The following is a 17,729-nucleotide window of genomic DNA, read 5'->3' as shown; positions in this document are numbered from 1 at the left end:
GTAGACTGTCCGACATGTGGCGACACTTTGACAGGTCGAACCTTTTCTACGGTAACGACATCAAGAGAAGGTAATCCCTCACGAGGAACGAAGAAATGCTAAAGAAATTAGGATCAGTCGACCCATGCACGTTGTCGGCTAAACAAAGCGATTCCATAAAATGGGCTCAAGGAATTCTTGAAGCTGGAAAAAGGGAACGATCACCGGATGAGCTGCAATCCTCCAAAAGGGATCAAAGATCGTTTGCCTCAGTTGCTAAAGAGAGCCTTGTGATGGCTATCATTAACAAAGGAGCATTGGACGGTATGGTTCCAAAGCAAAATTGGGGGAAATTGAGAATGCTTTGTCTGGCGTCTGTTTACTCACAGGTGCTGGAAAAGTTTCCCGGTCCAGATCCTCGACACCAAGAGGCTGGTTGGTATCAAGGACGATTTAAGCTAGTCGCATTTGAGGACCATAGGTCTATAGAATATTTTAAAGCTGCTTTGATACTAATTGGTGAAGTTTGGGAAGGAGCTGCTCTAGAGTTAGTCGAGAAGAAAGACATATCGGCTAGACCAAGAGCACATGCGTGAATACCTGCAAACCCTCCTGGCCCTGAATCTGTTTTAAACTGAAACAATGCAATCCAGATCTTCCAACAGCTGATTGGAAGGTTGGCCGTTTGGATGAAGTGGATGGACCAAGACGGCATGCAGTGTTTATATTGAACACTCAGTCTTTGCCACATCTAGCAAAGTCCCAGGACCGTGTATGTTATGGCTTTCATTATATCCAAATGAAGGTATATAAAAACGACCAGCTAAACGATTCGGAAATTGACAATCCTCTGTCTGAATCAGAAAAAAGTGGATCCTCTTGTCGAGGGAGATACCAAAGATGCAGATATGGATAGACACCGTATGCGAAACGAGGTTTAGAAATAGCCAAATTCAAATATTGGGTATCTTTGGTCTACATGGGACATGATTGGGAGATGCCTCCATGTGCCATTAACACCTTATGGGACATGATAGGGAGATGCCTCCATGTGCCGTTAACACCTTAGTTGAGGAGTCATTGAAAACAAAGACAAAACTCATTATGGGATGTGATGCAAATGCGCATCATAGTATATGGGAAAGTGGTGACATTAATACGAGAGGAGAGTCACTCCTAGAGTTTATTTTGAGTAGTTTGCAATAGGGAAGATGCCCCAACCTTTGTAACTAACAACAGGCAAGAGGTTTTGGACGTCTCCTTGGCCTCGCAAGAATTGAATGAAATCTGAAATCTGATTGACAGGGTTTAAGTGAATATAGCTTCTCAGATCAGTTTCAAATTTGATGTTCATACCACCAAGACCATATTTCTGCCAAATGTTAGAAATCTGATTGGAATAGGTATAGGGAATCTTTCAATATGATGATACCGGAAATACCAGAGACAAATATGAGCACTGTGCAAGATATCGAACACGCAGTGGAGAGTATTACTAAGGCCTTCAATATCACTGAAAGCTACATGCCCTAGAGGGAAGCCAAGGGGGAAAATCGACCACCATGGTGGTCTACGGAGTTAAGTAATATGAGGAAATCCTGCAGGAAGCTCTTTAACAAAGCAAAGTCCACCAGAGCTCCTGAAGATTGGGACGCTTACAGGAAGAATCTGAGAGGATACAAGCGAGAACTGAGAAAGTTTCAGCATAACTCTTGGAATGATTACTGCAGCAGTATTGAGAATACGTCTTAGGCTTCCAGACTACGGAAGGTACTAGCATCCACGAACTCCGCTCCAGGTTTCATTAAAACATCGGAGGGCAATTGGACAACATCCAGTGAGGAGACGCTGGAGGTTCTATTGGACACACATTTTCCTGGAAATCATACGGTTTACCCATGTTCTGGCGGTGCCACAGTTGCTCAGCGGTCGTTTCCCGTCGAGGAAATTGTATCGGAAACTAGAATAAAATGGGCGTTAAATAGCATTCAAATCCCCCGGACCTAATGGAATTACTCCGGCGGAGTTACAAGTAGTGACTAACAGAATCATCCCCTGGTTGTCGGCGATATGTAGGATGTATCAACTAAAGGTGGGTATTAAGTTCGAGTTTAAGGTGAGTACTATGTTCGTGTTTTTCACCAAAACACTAAATTAAAAGTGCAAAAATATATATGAAGACGATAACATTTTTATCAAGTCTCTTCAAATTATGGATGGAAAAGATCCAATGTATTGATTGCGAAACATTTAATATTTCAAAATTAATTGATTAAAAAAATAACCGTGAAAATAAGCTGGTTTTCAGCTTGAAAACTGAACATAGTACTCAGCTTTAGCCGCTAAAATCGTCATTTTTCACGATTACTTTTCTTTAATAATCCATTTTAAGAAATACAAACTTTGTGAAAATTTGCTTTAGGCGATTCCCCATCTAGATATAATAAAATTTGCAACAAATATGTATAACTTTATGCCTTTTTCTTACTGATTTAGTTTTCACTTTAGCGATTTTAGCGGCTAAACTCGAACTTAATACTCACCTTAAAGTGGAAAAGCATCTCACTCGAGTGCGAAGGATTTCTGGCCAATCAGCTTATCCTCATTCCTACTTAAGACTCTGGAGAGGATGATAGATATTTATTCTAGAACTGACGTCGATTCAAATTTGCTCTCGAAACGGCAGCATGCATTACATGAACTAGTCAGCTTTATTGAAAACTCACTATCTGTCAACGAATACACAATCGTGGCGTTTCTAGTAATCGAAGGGGCATTCCATAACATCCATCCGAGCTCGATATTAAATAGACTGACAACTCTGAATGTTGATCCAGGTATACTTAGGCTGTTAGACGAACTTCTAACAAAGAGACGTATATCAGCCACACTAGGACAAGTAAACATACAAAGGTATGTGAACAGAGGCGCTCCCCAAGGAGGAGTTCTATCACCTCTTCTTTGGAATGTTATTATAAACAACCTTCTGGTTTCCCTAGAAAAAGAAAGGATAAAAGTGGTGGCATACGCAGATGATGTGGCGCTAGCAGTCAGGAGAAAATTCCCCCCACAATCAGAGATATTATACGAAAGATAATAGTCTTGGGTTATGTCCTTCTAGAACTAGTCATGTACTGCATAGATCGCAAAACTCCCACGGGTAGCCCCATTTTCTTAGGGGGTATTGGAATTCAAATTCATTTTTCCAGTATGGATAATTTTGGCCATGAACGTGTCACTTTTTGTTGTAATGCGAAGTTCATTTTATTCCAGAAGAGATGGTTGAGTGAAACGAAGTTTTAGAGTTGCATTCTAAGCTATAGTCGAAGAAATGTTGCACAAAATATGAAAGACACATTTTTTAAACCGTAATTAATTTGTGCGCCAAATATGTTAAAAATGAACAGTCATAGCCGCCTAAATTTTGGTGGTGTCTTCTTACGTGACAAATAATTTAAAAAAAAAATATAAAATTCCTTAGTTATGGCTTTTTAGGAAATTTCAAATGACCATTTGAATCGAATATCACAACCAAACACAACACTTAAGAAATACACATATCGAAGATACACTCCATTACAAATTGAGTTAAAATAAGCGCCAGAACCCATGCTACAAAATCTTAAAGTTGCATAGTGATTGTATTTCTCTGTAACAATTCACACACTAATGACCCGTTTCTCAGTAAAAATTCACACACTAATGACCGGTGTCCCATCCTCCGTTTATTATTAAGCCGTGGGATCATCCAATTATAGTTTCATTAAGTATTCCAGTTTACTTTCAGGCTGTACACTTAAACCAGATTATTTATTAAGGCTCAGGAAGCACGGTGAAACCAATTTGATAATATCCCTGCCAGCATTTCAAAGTTCCATTTCAACCTCATCGTTACCACAGACTCGTAAATGTCACTTCAACCATCATGAAAAGGTACATCAAAAAGTACATGCAAGTAATTTGCCATCCCTACTGTTAAAAAAGCCATTTTTTTGTGAAACGCCAAGCGCAACCAGCTTGTTATATTTTAATTAAATAAAAACGAAAATAAAGTTCTGAAAACATAGATTATACGCTTAAAATTATGAAAGGTATATTGGTGAACAATTTGGTGATTTTCCAAATGGAATAAAGTGATTGTTTTTCAGATATTTTACAGACACGCTGCCTCTATGGAATAAAAACACTGGTTGATAGACGCAGCAACATGTACCTACAAGTATTTGGATTGTTGCATGTATAGAATTGAGAATTTGATATCACGTGGGTCGTTGAGTAAGGAAAAACTACCTCTGTTTGCTGCACTATTGGGCAATGATTATATATCGCGTTCGGCATTTCACAATTTCTTCCTTTCGGGTATGGTTAAAGGAGGCCGTAGTCGTAGCAAAAAGTCAAATGCTCAACAACGCCGAATTAAGGGAGTAATACAATGGCTGAGAACTGAAACTGCAGAATCGGCCATGATGAAAATTGTATCCAGATTACAAAAGGTAAGATTTTTAGTTAATTAATATGTTTTCATTAAAAGTAATTATATTTTCTTTTCAACAGAATCAAAGAGATTCCTTAGTGGCCCAAGTGGAGGCAGCAACATGTGGCTATTCGAATGAACTTTGTAGATCATATGAATTTTTTAAAAGTAACTATAAAGATATTCAAGATTTTTCGGAGCATAATAATGAAGATACAGAAGAAGAAAATGATTCCGAATGTAGTGAAGAAAACACTGAATCGGATGAAGAAGAATATGAAGAATTATGCGAAGAAGATGAAGAAGACTTAGAGGTTCTCGAAGAGCAGGAGGTTTCACAAAGTGATAAAGAGGAATTGAACAATAAATTGGAAGAATCTGCCACATCGGAAAGTGATTCCGAGAACAATGAGAATACCGAAGACAGTACAAATGATGTAATATCTAAATTTCCGCAATGGTTTTTGGAGAAACTCTATCCGGCCAATTTACCCAGATTTTGTGTGGATCTTATGCATTTACGCAAATATATCAATAATCCTCAAATTGAACATTTTCCCTATCCAGATTGCAATGAAATTGCATTGCCCATATTGAGTTTTACATACGCTCTACTGAACAATGTCCAAGGGGAAGAATTTGTGGAAAAGATCAACGATGATGGTAGTGTGAGACATCTATTTTTCACATATCTCACTAGGGCCACCCGTGTAACGAATGTCCAATACATCTCAGTTGAAATTAAAGAAAAGCCAAAGTATCCATTCGAGCCTTCAAATCCAAATCCTATGCTTTTGCACTGTGTATTCGAAAACAAAATGCCAGAATTGAATGTGTGCCAACTGTTTAATGAAATCCGAAATATACCAGAAGATTTGAGTCTATATTTTTTGGCCATTGTCTATTGGTTACAAAAATCACAACATTGTGACCTTATCCATTTACATGCTCTGATTGTATGTCTTGTGGTCATGAGGACTATTGATTCGAAAATCCCTCCCGAAAGAGATATTAAAGCGTTTACCAAGAGATTTGGTAAAATCATTAAGAGAGAGAGACAAGTAAGGGATAAAGAAGTAGCTGAAGGTGTGAAACGTTCTATTAGAGATGACCTTAGGGCTTTGCCCATTAGCAAACGTATAGATTTTATACAGAAATCCGATTGCTATCTGGTGCAAAATGAACTCTTGAAACATTTCCACATGCAAGAAATTTTCAAAAAGAAATATGATCTATTTTCCAGTACTGTTCTCCATGCATTTGCCGAATTTCAATCTGTTGTCTTCCAGTTACATTCACTAAATGCCCTATTGGATTTTCCCCATAAAGCTCCACAAATGGGACAACTATATTGTGGTGTCTTTCTATATAATTTGTACGATTTGTTGCGCAATCGTTTGGATGTGGAATATTATATAAAGCACTTCATCTTCAAAGACTCTACAATGATGTTAGATTTTTATTCCTATCTGTGGCATTGGTGTGAACCATTTATACCTTCATGGAAACATAAACAGGGTCAATGTGAAACCAATCAAATTAATAAGAAAATTCAAAAAAAGAAACGACAGTTGGAGAAGAAAGCAAACCAAGGAAAGGATACCACTGCTGGTGATGTTCAAGATCCATATGCCGATATGTTGAGTAGTAGTAATGGTGATGAAGATGATTTTATTGATTTAAACAATAGATTTTGTACAGTTTTAAAAGTTAGCTAGTGACAATTTATTTCTCTTTTTTAAGCAGTGTTGTAACATAATTGTATGTTGAAAGTTTGGAAAATAAAGAGAAAGTTTTTGTATAATATAAACTTTACTAAAAAGATTTTATAATATCTGCTTTAAATAGCAGCTGAAATTCGGTATATGATTTGAAAAAAAAAAAAATAACTTAGTTGTGTTTTCTCTTTAATGACTTTCTATATAAAACTCTCTTCATCAAATTCGCAATGTAGTCGAAATTAGCTTTAATATGAGTACCATATTGAAAGGGTTAAAATTTTGAAGAATCCGTCACCTCTCCGGGTGTATGGTTACGAAAATGTCATGTGAATTCTAAGTATACACTTTTTCTATTATTTGGATACCATACTTATAGGCAATTACGCCATAAAAAAAATTGATAATTAAATTTTATCTCGCAAAACTAACCCATTTTCATGATATTTTCGATTATACACCAACATCAAAATTTTCTTATATTTATATAAAAATGCAGCCATAGTTGCTAAAAAATTTATACAAAATACCCATTTTTTATTTAGTAAAAAAAAGCCAGTCAAAAAAAAAAAAACATCTCGAAAACTAACTAATTTTTTCAAAAGAGGACAAAATTTTTACTTAATATTTTTTCTTTGAAATATACTATTTTTACCAATTACCCAAAATTTTGTGAAATTTTATGAGAAATTGTAATTTATTTTCGCATAGTTAACAAAAATATAAAGGAAAATTTGTAAAACAAAACCCAAAAAAAAAAAAAGAAAACAAAAACTAATTATATATTAAAAAGTGTAACATATTAAACTCTTATGGCGATTTCGATTGGGGAAAAAGGTGCAACATTCTCCAAATTGATTGCAAAATGTGAAGGACACTGTCATAGCTTTTGGATCCTGTATCATTTATAATATTATGAATTAACAATAACTTTGGATTGATAGTGTCGAAAATACAATGAGGGAAAAAGTAGTGTAACACCAGGGCAACATATTTTTTGCGAAACGAAAACGCCCTTAGATTAACACTTACGGTTTTCAACCGCCCAGTTTTCGGATTAATATTATAACTAGTTACTAAGTTTTTCTTTTTATCTATATTATAAAATATTTTTGTAGTTTTACTGTGATTTACATTAAATTGGCCACCTGAGGCTTCAAATTTCAAAATAAAATAAAAAAATAATTAAATTAAATACCGATTGTAAGATGTCGATATCTCGAAAACAAGGCTTTTCCGATAAATATTGTATTATCGATTTTAAAAGCTAAACTTGAACTCAATACTTTATGTTTGTTTGTTTTTTCCATCAAAACTTTAAATTAAGTGTGTGAGAACCGATTTTCCGAATTTAGAGTTGCAGTTGGTCAAAGATGTTCATTTTAAAGATGAGGCAAATTAATTTTTCCAGTGGGGATATTTTTGGCCACATAGATGTCGCTCATAATTGGATGAACTAGGTTCATTTCGTTCCAATATATACATTTGAATGAAAGATGATTGTAGAGTCGTATTCTTGGTTTTCTATAAAGCGGACCTTACACGATCGGATAACCTACGACATGCTCGCGAGTTTGTTGTGTGTTGGCTCAAGTTTTGTCCTCACTGCACACAAAAATATAACATGATAGATAATAACAAGAAGAAACAAACAAGACGGGCGAAAAGCGTACTGCTGGAGCTGTTTGTTTAATAAAAAAAGAAAGAAAGAAATGACCGCGTGTATGGTCAAAGCAATGGTTCCTGGATAGATCAACATACTCATTGGAGCACCTTTTTCCAAAGTTATACATTACTTCTCGCCTAGATTTCGATCGAGTGGAAGAAATAGTTCTCAATTTTTTTCACAATTCTGGTTTAGATGTATATATGTATTTCTAAAAGTTCCTTTGCAGAAATGTATGTTTTTATATTGAAAATTACATTGATGTAGATAATGTTGGACGAACATCCCCTTATACCTCCAGATTTGGGTGTCCCACATGGAAAAATCAAAGTTCGTTTGATATTATGTCAACGCGTCCGTGCAACATGCTTATGCACTTTAGAGACTATCAGTTATTCCTGGAATTTCGGTGTTTGTAAAGAATCTTACAGTGTGTCGGATCGATACGACTTGTCGGCGATGACTAAATAATCGGTAAATGTGTTATCGATCCCATAAACATGTAGCAGTATCGATTATGCCTTCGGACTTAACTTATAATGTGCACGATATATGGGATATGTTCGACACGAGCACTGTCGTCCGCATTATACTAGCCGATTTGTCGCCGCAACATCCCTGCCAGCATTTAAAAGTTCCATTTCATCCTCATCGCTATCACAGACTCGTAAGTGACACTACAACAATCGCCAACTGTGATGGGGGAAGCGTATCAGAATGTACCAAATGTACATTAAAGTATTTTGTCTTCATTATTGTTACAAAAGCCATTTTATATTTTGTGAAACGCCAAGCGCAACTAGCTTATTATAATTTATTTAAATAAAAATGAAAATAAAGTGCTTAAAACATAGTTATTACGCTTAAAATTGTGAAACGTATATTGGTGAACAATTTTCGAATTTCCAAATGGAATAAAGTGATAGTTTTTCAGATATTTTTTCAGACACGCTGCCTCTGTCGAGAATAACCAAACTGGCTTATAGACGCTGCAACATGTAACTTGCTACTTGTAACTCAACATAATTCTTTTATTAACACAAAAAATTATGCTAAATATGAAGTGATATTCGTGTAAATGTTATATTTATAAGAATTTATAAATTTTTAATCAAAACAATAAACATCTAAACAATCATGTTTTACTTCACCACTATGATTCTTTTACAACTATCTTAAAATTCACTTTACTAATGATTTGAAGGGGCTCTTGTTAGCGTTGTTCTATATTTATCTAAAAAGGCACCTAATAATTGCACTCATGCGATACTTTTTTGTAGTAACTTGGCGTGGTAAAACTTCTCAATAGTGACGGCGCTTTTGCGAGGAGTTTTTGATGTCGTATACGATTGTTTTCGAAGTGGTTGGGATTCTCAGATGCGCCGTCAAATTAAAAAAGTGTTGACAGGGATGTTGTGTGGTAGTGATGTATTTTTAACTTGTAGAACAAAATATTGTAAGAATTTATAATTTTTTAATCAAATTAATAAACATCTACACAATCGTGTTTTACTTGACCATAATGATTCTTTTACAATTACCTTAAAGTGCACTTTTTCTGATAGTTTGAAGGGGCTCTTATTGGCGTCGTTCTAAATTGATCTAAAAAGGCACCTAATAATTGCACTGACGATAAACTTTTTTGTAGTAACTTGGCGTGGTACAACTTCTCAATAGTGATATACGATTGTTTTCGATGTGGTGGGGATTCTCAAAAAATGTTGGCAGGGAAGAGAGTGCTTTTGTATTTTTCAAAAAAAAAAAAAAAATCAATCACAATAACGTAAAGAAAGAGCGAAAAAAACAAACAAAATGAAAAACAACCCTTATTTTTGTTGAAGTGGTAATTGATTTCATTGTTTTTATTTATACATTATTACAGGTGAATGCTGAGGAAAACGATAGATGTGAAGGTATGGTCACACTGGAAAAATATTTGGCTTGTGACATGAAGAATGAGTTGGTTTTCGGAAACCAAACATAATATTCTATAATAAACTTTGTAAATAAATTGTTGAAAATAAAATGTTTGTATTTTATTATATATATATTTTTTTTTATTTTATTTAAAAAAGGAAAAAATTTTTTAAAAAGGTAATATATTTATATATCCAAAATTATTTTCTTTAAAACGAGCTATAAAAAGACAAGTAGCCGTGAAAAAATGACTACTATAGCACGATAATGAGAAGTAAATTCAAGCCTTAAGCAAGGAAAAAGTATGTCTGTCATGAGCGACTAAAATTTTCCAATTTGGTACAAAAGTACTAAAAAGCGCGATATACGTTGGAAAATTCCGCGTTAAATAGATGTGCGCAGATCTTTTAAAAAAAGCGCGAACTTTTCGAAATCTAAGTCACAGGTGTCAAGGCGTTAATCTTGACTTACGGCGCAAGATAAAAAGTTTGGCGCGAAAGTTTTCCAATTTTTAGTCTAAAGTTCAAAGTGAACATGGATTGTATAATAAACAACTGCCCATGCCGTAATTCTTTGGCTATACGATTGTTCTCCATCCCTGAAAGCAGCTTGGAGAAATGGTGCTGGAACGCAAGGTTGCACGTTAATAGCGTCAACTCCTTCTCCAAAAGTTGCAGTCGGCATTTCGAGGTGGACTGCCTCTTGAAAAGAAAGCTTAGAGCGGGGTCAATGCCGACATTAGAATTAGGTAAGTAATATGTTTTATGTGTTAAATAGTATTATATACTAATAAAGAAAAATAAATAAAATGAAAGTTTTAACTCACACTATCGTTGTGCTTTCTTAAATCTGTATGTGGAATTTGTGGTTGTTGTATTTGTGTGTTGCTTCTTGAATCATGGACTTTCATTGTGTTTTATGTATGTAGGGTGCAATTTGAAAACTCTCCACCAGACCGTCATTGTGCTTGCTGTTACTTGTAGTGGTTTGTTTTTTTTTTTGTTGGGCTTCGTTTACCTTTCATTGTTCTTTGTTTGCTAACTTTTTGCTGTCAGCAGTAGGCATGATTTAAATTTATTATTTAAACAAATTATTTAGTACCATCCATATATACATACATATAGTTTTAACCAGACATATCGCTAATGAATCTTGTCATAATTTCGATTATCCTGCACGAATCAAAGGACTAAAAATCCTTGCCAGAAATCTCCCAGTAGCAATACACAACTACAACGAGAGTAACATCAACCGTCGAACGGAACGGACGTGTTTTTAATAGCGGATTAACTCATCGTAATAAGTACCTACTACAAATTTCAAGTGTGGTGGGATATTAAGCCACCATGCAGCGAAAATTAAGTGCTGAAAACATGGTTATTACGCTTAAAATTGTGAAAGGTATATTGGTGAACAATTTTCGAATTTCCAAATGGAATAAAGTGATATTTTTCCAGACATACTGCCTCCATAGAGAATTAACACACTTGCTGATAGACGCGGCAACATGTAATTTCCTTCGTGTAAATCAACATCGTTCTTTTATTAATGAAAAAAGTTATGTTTAATGTGATGAGATAAACGGAAAAATGTTATATTTATAAGAATCTATAAATGTTTAATCAAATTAATAAACATCTACACAATCGTGTTTTACTTGACCATAATGATTCTTTTACAATTACCTTAAAGTTCACTTTTTCTAATAGTTTGAAGGAGCTCTTATTGGCGTCGTTCTAAATTGATCTAAAAAGGCACCTAATAATTGCACTGGTGAGAAACTTTTTTGTAGTAACTTGGCGTGGTACAACTTCTCAATAGCGACGGCGCTTTTTCGACGAGTTTTTGATGTCGTATACGATTGTTTTCGATGTGGTGGGGATTCTCAACAAATGTTGGCAGGGAAGAGAGTGCTTTTGTATTTTTCAAGAAAAATCAATCACAATAAAGTAAAGAAAGAGCGAAAAAATCAAACGAAATGAAAAACAACCTTTATTTTGTTGAAGTCTTAATATAAGCACTTGTAATAATTTTTAATAATATTTGATTTCATTGTATTTATTTATATTTACAGGTGAATGCTGAGGAAGATGAAAGATATGAAGGTATGGTCACACTGGGAAAATATTTGGCTTGTAATATGAAGAATGAATTGGTTTTCGGAAACCAAACATAATATTCTATAATAAACTTTGCAAATAAATTATTGAAAATAAAATTTTTGTATTTTATTATAAATATTTTTTTATTTTATTTATTTTCTTTAAAATGAGCTTTTAAAAAGACAAGTAGCCGTGAAAAAATTACTACTATAGCACGATAATGAGATGTAAATTCAAGCCTTAAGCAAGGAAAAAGTAGGTCTGTCATGACCGATTAAAATTTTCCTATTTGGTACAAAACGTACTAAAAATCGCGATATAAGGATGGTATTAAGTTCGAGTTTAGCCGCTAAAAACGTCATTTTTTCACGACTACTTTTCTTTAATAATCCAAACTTTGTGAAAATTTGCTTTGGGCTTTTCCCCATCAAGTTATAATAAAATTTGCACCAAATACGTATAATTTCATGCATTTTTCTTACTGATTTAGTTTTCACTTTAGCGATTTTAGCGGCTAATCTCGAACTTAATACTCACCTATGCCTTGAAAAATTCCGCGTTAAATAGATGTTCGCAGGTCATTTTAACAAAAGTGCAGTTTTTTCTAAAATCTAAGTCACAGGTGTCAAGGCGTTAATCTTGACTTGCGGCGCAAGATAAAAAGTTTGGCGCGAAAGTTTTCAAATTTTTAGTTTAAAGTTCGAAGTGAAAAAGTGAACACGGATTGTATAATAAGCAACTGCCCAGGCCGTTATTCTTTGGCTATACGGTTGTTCTCCATCCCAGAAAGCAGCTTGGAGAAATGGTGCTGGAACGCAAGGTTGGACGTTAAAAGCTTCAACTCCTACTCCAAAATTTGCAGTCGGCATTTCGAGGTGGACTGCTTCTTGAAAAGAAAGCTTAGACCGGGGTCAATGTCTACATTAGAATTAGGTAATATGCTTTATGTGTTAAATAGAATTATATACTAATAAAGAAAAATAAATAAAATGAAAATTTTAACTCACACCACATACGATGACAACGATGCTTTCTTAAACCTGTATGTGGAATTTGTGGTTGTTGTATTTGTGTGTTGCTTCTTGAATCGTGGATTTTCATTGTGTTTTATGTATGTAGGGTGCAATTTGAAAACTCTTCACCAGACCCTCGTTGTGCTTGCTGTTACTTGTCATCATCAACCGTCGAACGGAACGGACGTGCTTTTTTTAAAGCGGATTAACTCGTCGTAATAAGTACCTACTACGAATTTCAAGTGTGGTGGGATATTAAGCCACCATGCAGCGAAATTCAAAGTCATCCACTGGGTTGCTAACTTCAGGGCCCAGTGGACGGGTATCGACTGGAGTTATAAATTTGGGCAATGACCAAGAGTTAGGCCCAATTAGTCGACCTGTAGACTGTCCGACATGTGGCGACACTTTGACAGGTCGAACCTTTTCTACGGTAACGACATCAAGAGAAGGTAATCCCTCACGAGGAACGAAGAAATGCTAAAGAAATTAGGATCAGTCGACCCATGCACGTTGTCGGCTAAACAAAGCGATTCCATAAAATGGGCTCAAGGAATTCTTGAAGCTGGAAAAAGGGAACGATCACCGGATGAGCTGCAATCCTCCAAAAGGGATCAAAGATCGTTTGCCTCAGTTGCTAAAGAGAGCCTTGTGATGGCTATCATTAACAAAGGAGCATTGGACGGTATGGTTCCAAAGCAAAATTGGGGGAAATTGAGAATGCTTTGTCTGGCGTCTGTTTACTCACAGGTGCTGGAAAAGTTTCCCGGTCCAGATCCTCGACACCAAGAGGCTGGTTGGTATCAAGGACGATTTAAGCTAGTCGATTTGAGGACCATAGGTCTATAGAATATTTTAAAGCTGCTTTTGATACTAATTGGTGAAGTTTGGGAAGGAGCTGCTCTAGAGTTAGTCGAGAAGAAAGACATATCGGCTAGACCAAGAGCACATGCGTGAATACCTGCAAACCCTCCTGGCCCTGAATCTGTTTAACTGAAACAATGCAATCCAGATCTTCCCAACAGCTGATTGGAAGGTTGGCCGTTTGGATGAAGTGATGGACCAAGACGGCATGCAGTGTTTATATTGAACACTCAGTCTTTGCCACATCTAGCAAAGTCCCAGGACCGTGTATGTTATGGCTTTCATTATATCCAAATGAAGGTATATAAAAACGACCAGCTAAACGATTCGGAAATTGACAATCCTCTGTCTGAATCCAGAAAAAAGTGGATCCTCTTGTCGAGGAGATACCAAAGATGCAGATATGGATAGACACCGTATGCGAAACGAGGTTTAGAAATAGCCAAATTCAAATATTGGGTATCTTTGGTCTACATGGGACATGATTGGGAGATGCCTCCATGTGCCATTAACACCTTATGGGACATGATAGGGAGATGCCTCCATGTGCCGTTAACACCTTAGTTGAGGAGTCATTGAAAACAAAGACAAAACTCATTATGGGATGTGATGCAAATGCGCATCATAGTATATGGGAAAGTGGTGACATTAATACGAGAGGAGAGTCACTCCTAGAGTTTATTTTGAGTAGTTTGCAATAGGGAAGATGCCCCAACCTTTGTAACTAACAACAGGCAAGAGGTTTTGGACGTCTCCTTGGCCTCGCAAGAATTGAATGAAATCTGAAATCTGATTGACTGATTGACAGGTTTAAGTGAATATAGCTTCTCAGATCAGTTTCAAATTTGATGTTCATACCACCAAGACCATATTTCTGCCAAATGTTAGAAATCTGATTGGAATAGGTATAGGGAATCTTTCAATATGATGATACCGGAAATACCAGAGACAAATATGAGCACTGTGCAAGATATCGAACACGCAGTGGAGAGTATTACTAAGGCCTTCAATATCACTGAAAGCTACATGCCCTAGAGGGAAGCCAAGGGGGAAAATCGACCACCATGGTGGTCTACGGAGTTAAGTAATATGAGGAAATCCTGCAGGAAGCTCTTTAACAAAGCAAAGTCCACCAGAGCTCCTGAAGATTGGGACGCTTACAGGAAGAATCTGAGAGGATACAAGCGAGAACTGAGAAAGTTTCAGCATAACTCTTGGAATGATTACTGCAGCAGTATTGAGAATACGTCTTAGGCTTCCAGACTACGGAAGGTACTAGCATCCACGAACTCCGCTCCAGGTTTCATTAAAACATCGGAGGGCAATTGGACAACATCCAGTGAGGAGACGCTGGAGGTTCTATTGGACACACATTTTCCTGGAAATCATACGGTTTACCCATGTTCTGGCGGTGCCACAGTTGCTCAGCGGTCGTTTCCCGTCGAGGAAATTGTATCGGAAACTAGAATAAAATGGGCGTTAAATAGCATTCAAATCCCCCGGACCTAATGGAATTACTCCGGCGGAGTTACAAGTAGTGACTAACAGAATCATCCCCTGGTTGTCGGCGATATGTAGGATGTATCAACTAAAGGTGGGTATTAAGTTCGAGTTTAAGGTGAGTACTATGTTCGTGTTTTTCACCAAAACACTAAATTAAAAGTGCAAAAATATATATGAAGACGATAACATTTTTATCAAGTCTCTTCAAATTATGGATGGAAAAGATCCAATGTATTGATTGCGAAACATTTAATATTTCAAAATTAATTGATTAAAAAAATAACCGTGAAAATAAGCTGGTTTTCAGCTTGAAAACTGAACATAGTACTCAGCTTTAGCCGCTAAAATCGTCATTTTTCACGATTACTTTTCTTTAATAATCCATTTTAAGAAATACAAACTTTGTGAAAATTTGCTTTAGGCGATTCCCCATCTAGATATAATAAAATTTGCAACAAATATGTATAACTTTATGCCTTTTTCTTACTGATTTAGTTTTCACTTTAGCGATTTTAGCGGCTAAACTCGAACTTAATACTCACCTTAAAGTGGAAAAGCATCTCACTCGAGTGCGAAGGATTTCTGGCCAATCAGCTTATCCTCATTCCTACTTAAGACTCTGGAGAGGATGATAGATATTTATTCTAGAACTGACGTCGATTCAAATTTGCTCTCGAAACGGCAGCATGCATTACATGAACTAGTCAGCTTTATTGAAAACTCACTATCTGTCAACGAATACACAATCGTGGCGTTTCTAGTAATCGAAGGGGCATTCCATAACATCCATCCGAGCTCGATATTAAATAGACTGACAACTCTGAATGTTGATCCAGGTATACTTAGGCTGTTAGACGAACTTCTAACAAAGAGACGTATATCAGCCACACTAGGACAAGTAAACATACAAAGGTATGTGAACAGAGGCGCTCCCCAAGGAGGAGTTCTATCACCTCTTCTTTGGAATGTTATTATAAACAACCTTCTGGTTTCCCTAGAAAAAGAAAGGATAAAAGTGGTGGCATACGCAGATGATGTGGCGCTAGCAGTCAGGAGAAAATTCCCCCCACAATCAGAGATATTATACGAAAGATAATAGTCTTGGGTTATGTCCTTCTAGAACTAGTCATGTACTGCATAGATCGCAAAACTCCCACGGGTAGCCCCATTTTCTTAGGGGGTATTGGAATTCAAATTCATTTTTCCAGTATGGATAATTTTGGCCATGAACGTGTCACTTTTTGTTGTAATGCGAAGTTCATTTTATTCCAGAAGAGATGGTTGAGTGAAACGAAGTTTTAGAGTTGCATTCTAAGCTATAGTCGAAGAAATGTTGCACAAAATATGAAAGACACATTTTTTAAACCGTAATTAATTTGTGCGCCAAATATGTTAAAAATGAACAGTCATAGCCGCCTAAATTTTGGTGGTGTCTTCTTACGTGACAAATAATTTAAAAAAAAAATATAAAATTCCTTAGTTATGGCTTTTTAGGAAATTTCAAATGACCATTTGAATCGAATATCACAACCAAACACAACACTTAAGAAATACACATATCGAAGATACACTCCATTACAAATTGAGTTAAAATAAGCGCCAGAACCCATGCTACAAAATCTTAAAGTTGCATAGTGATTGTATTTCTCTGTAACAATTCACACACTAATGACCCGTTTCTCAGTAAAAATTCACACACTAATGACCGGTGTCCCATCCTCCGTTTATTATTAAGCCGTGGGATCATCCAATTATAGTTTCATTAAGTATTCCAGTTTACTTTCAGGCTGTACACTTAAACCAGATTATTTATTAAGGCTCAGGAAGCACGGTGAAACCAATTTGATAATATCCCTGCCAGCATTTCAAAGTTCCATTTCAACCTCATCGTTACCACAGACTCGTAAATGTCACTTCAACCATCATGAAAAGGTACATCAAAAAGTACATGCAAGTAATTTGCCATCCCTACTGTTAAAAAAGCCATTTTTTTGTGAAACGCCAAGCGCAACCAGCTTGTTATATTTTAATTAAATAAAAACGAAAATAAAGTTCTGAAAACATAGATTATACGCTTAAAATTATGAAAGGTATATTGGTGAACAATTTGGTGATTTTCCAAATGGAATAAAGTGATTGTTTTTCAGATATTTTACAGACACGCTGCCTCTATGGAATAAAAACACTGGTTGATAGACGCAGCAACATGTAACTCGCTACTTGTAACTCAACATCATCATTAATGCCAAAAATTATGTTAAATGTAATGTGATAGTGGTATAAATGTTATATTTTTAAGAATGTGTAAATGTTTAATCAAATTAATAAATATCTAAACAAACGTGTTTTACTCGACCACAATGATTCTTTTACAACTATCTTAAAATGCACTTTTTCTGATTGTTTGGAGGGTCCCTTATTGGCGTCGTTCTAAATTGATCTATAAAGGCACCTAATAATTGCACTCATGCGAAACATTTTTGTAGTAACTTG

At 35.8% G+C, this 17,729-nt stretch overlaps 1 protein-coding gene and 2 long non-coding RNA genes across 3 annotated transcripts; all 3 read left to right on the top strand.

Moving 5' to 3' along the window:
- The first annotated feature begins 3,969 nt into the window (after window positions 1-3,969).
- LOC142227075 (protein asteroid-like) lies at window positions 3,970-6,275 on the top strand. The gene is made up of 3 exons (XM_075297402.1): window positions 3,970-4,070; window positions 4,128-4,472; window positions 4,534-6,275. Exons 2-3 carry the CDS (start codon window positions 4,215-4,217, stop codon window positions 6,169-6,171), a joined length of 1,896 nt encoding a protein of 631 aa, XP_075153517.1. The 5' UTR covers window positions 3,970-4,070; window positions 4,128-4,214; the 3' UTR covers window positions 6,172-6,275.
- A 4,479-nt stretch (window positions 6,276-10,754) lies between these two features.
- On the top strand, window positions 10,755-11,421 carry LOC142225199 (uncharacterized). The gene is made up of 2 exons (XR_012719214.1): window positions 10,755-11,155; window positions 11,212-11,421. It is a non-coding gene; the product is annotated as an uncharacterized LOC142225199 (long non-coding RNA).
- A 5,672-nt stretch (window positions 11,422-17,093) lies between these two features.
- On the top strand, window positions 17,094-17,577 carry LOC142225198 (uncharacterized). Its single transcript, XR_012719213.1, has 2 exons — window positions 17,094-17,326; window positions 17,384-17,577. It is a non-coding gene; the product is annotated as an uncharacterized LOC142225198 (long non-coding RNA).
- Window positions 17,578-17,729: the final 152 nt, after the last annotated feature.

Source organism: Haematobia irritans, chromosome 2 (genome assembly GCF_050003625.1).
Source record: "Haematobia irritans isolate KBUSLIRL chromosome 2, ASM5000362v1, whole genome shotgun sequence".
Lineage (NCBI taxonomy): Eukaryota > Metazoa > Arthropoda > Insecta > Diptera > Muscidae > Haematobia > Haematobia irritans.
This window is presented reverse-complemented; position numbering and strand designations above follow the sequence as displayed.

Coding starts and splice junctions, on each gene's coding strand:
- LOC142227075 (XM_075297402.1), top strand. CDS start 4,215: ATGTATAGAATTGAGAATTTGATATCACGTGGGTCGTTGAGTAAGGAA. Junction 4,473..4,533: donor TTGTATCCAGATTACAAAAG/GTAAGATTTTTA, acceptor TCTTTTCAACAG/AATCAAAGAGATTCCTTAGT.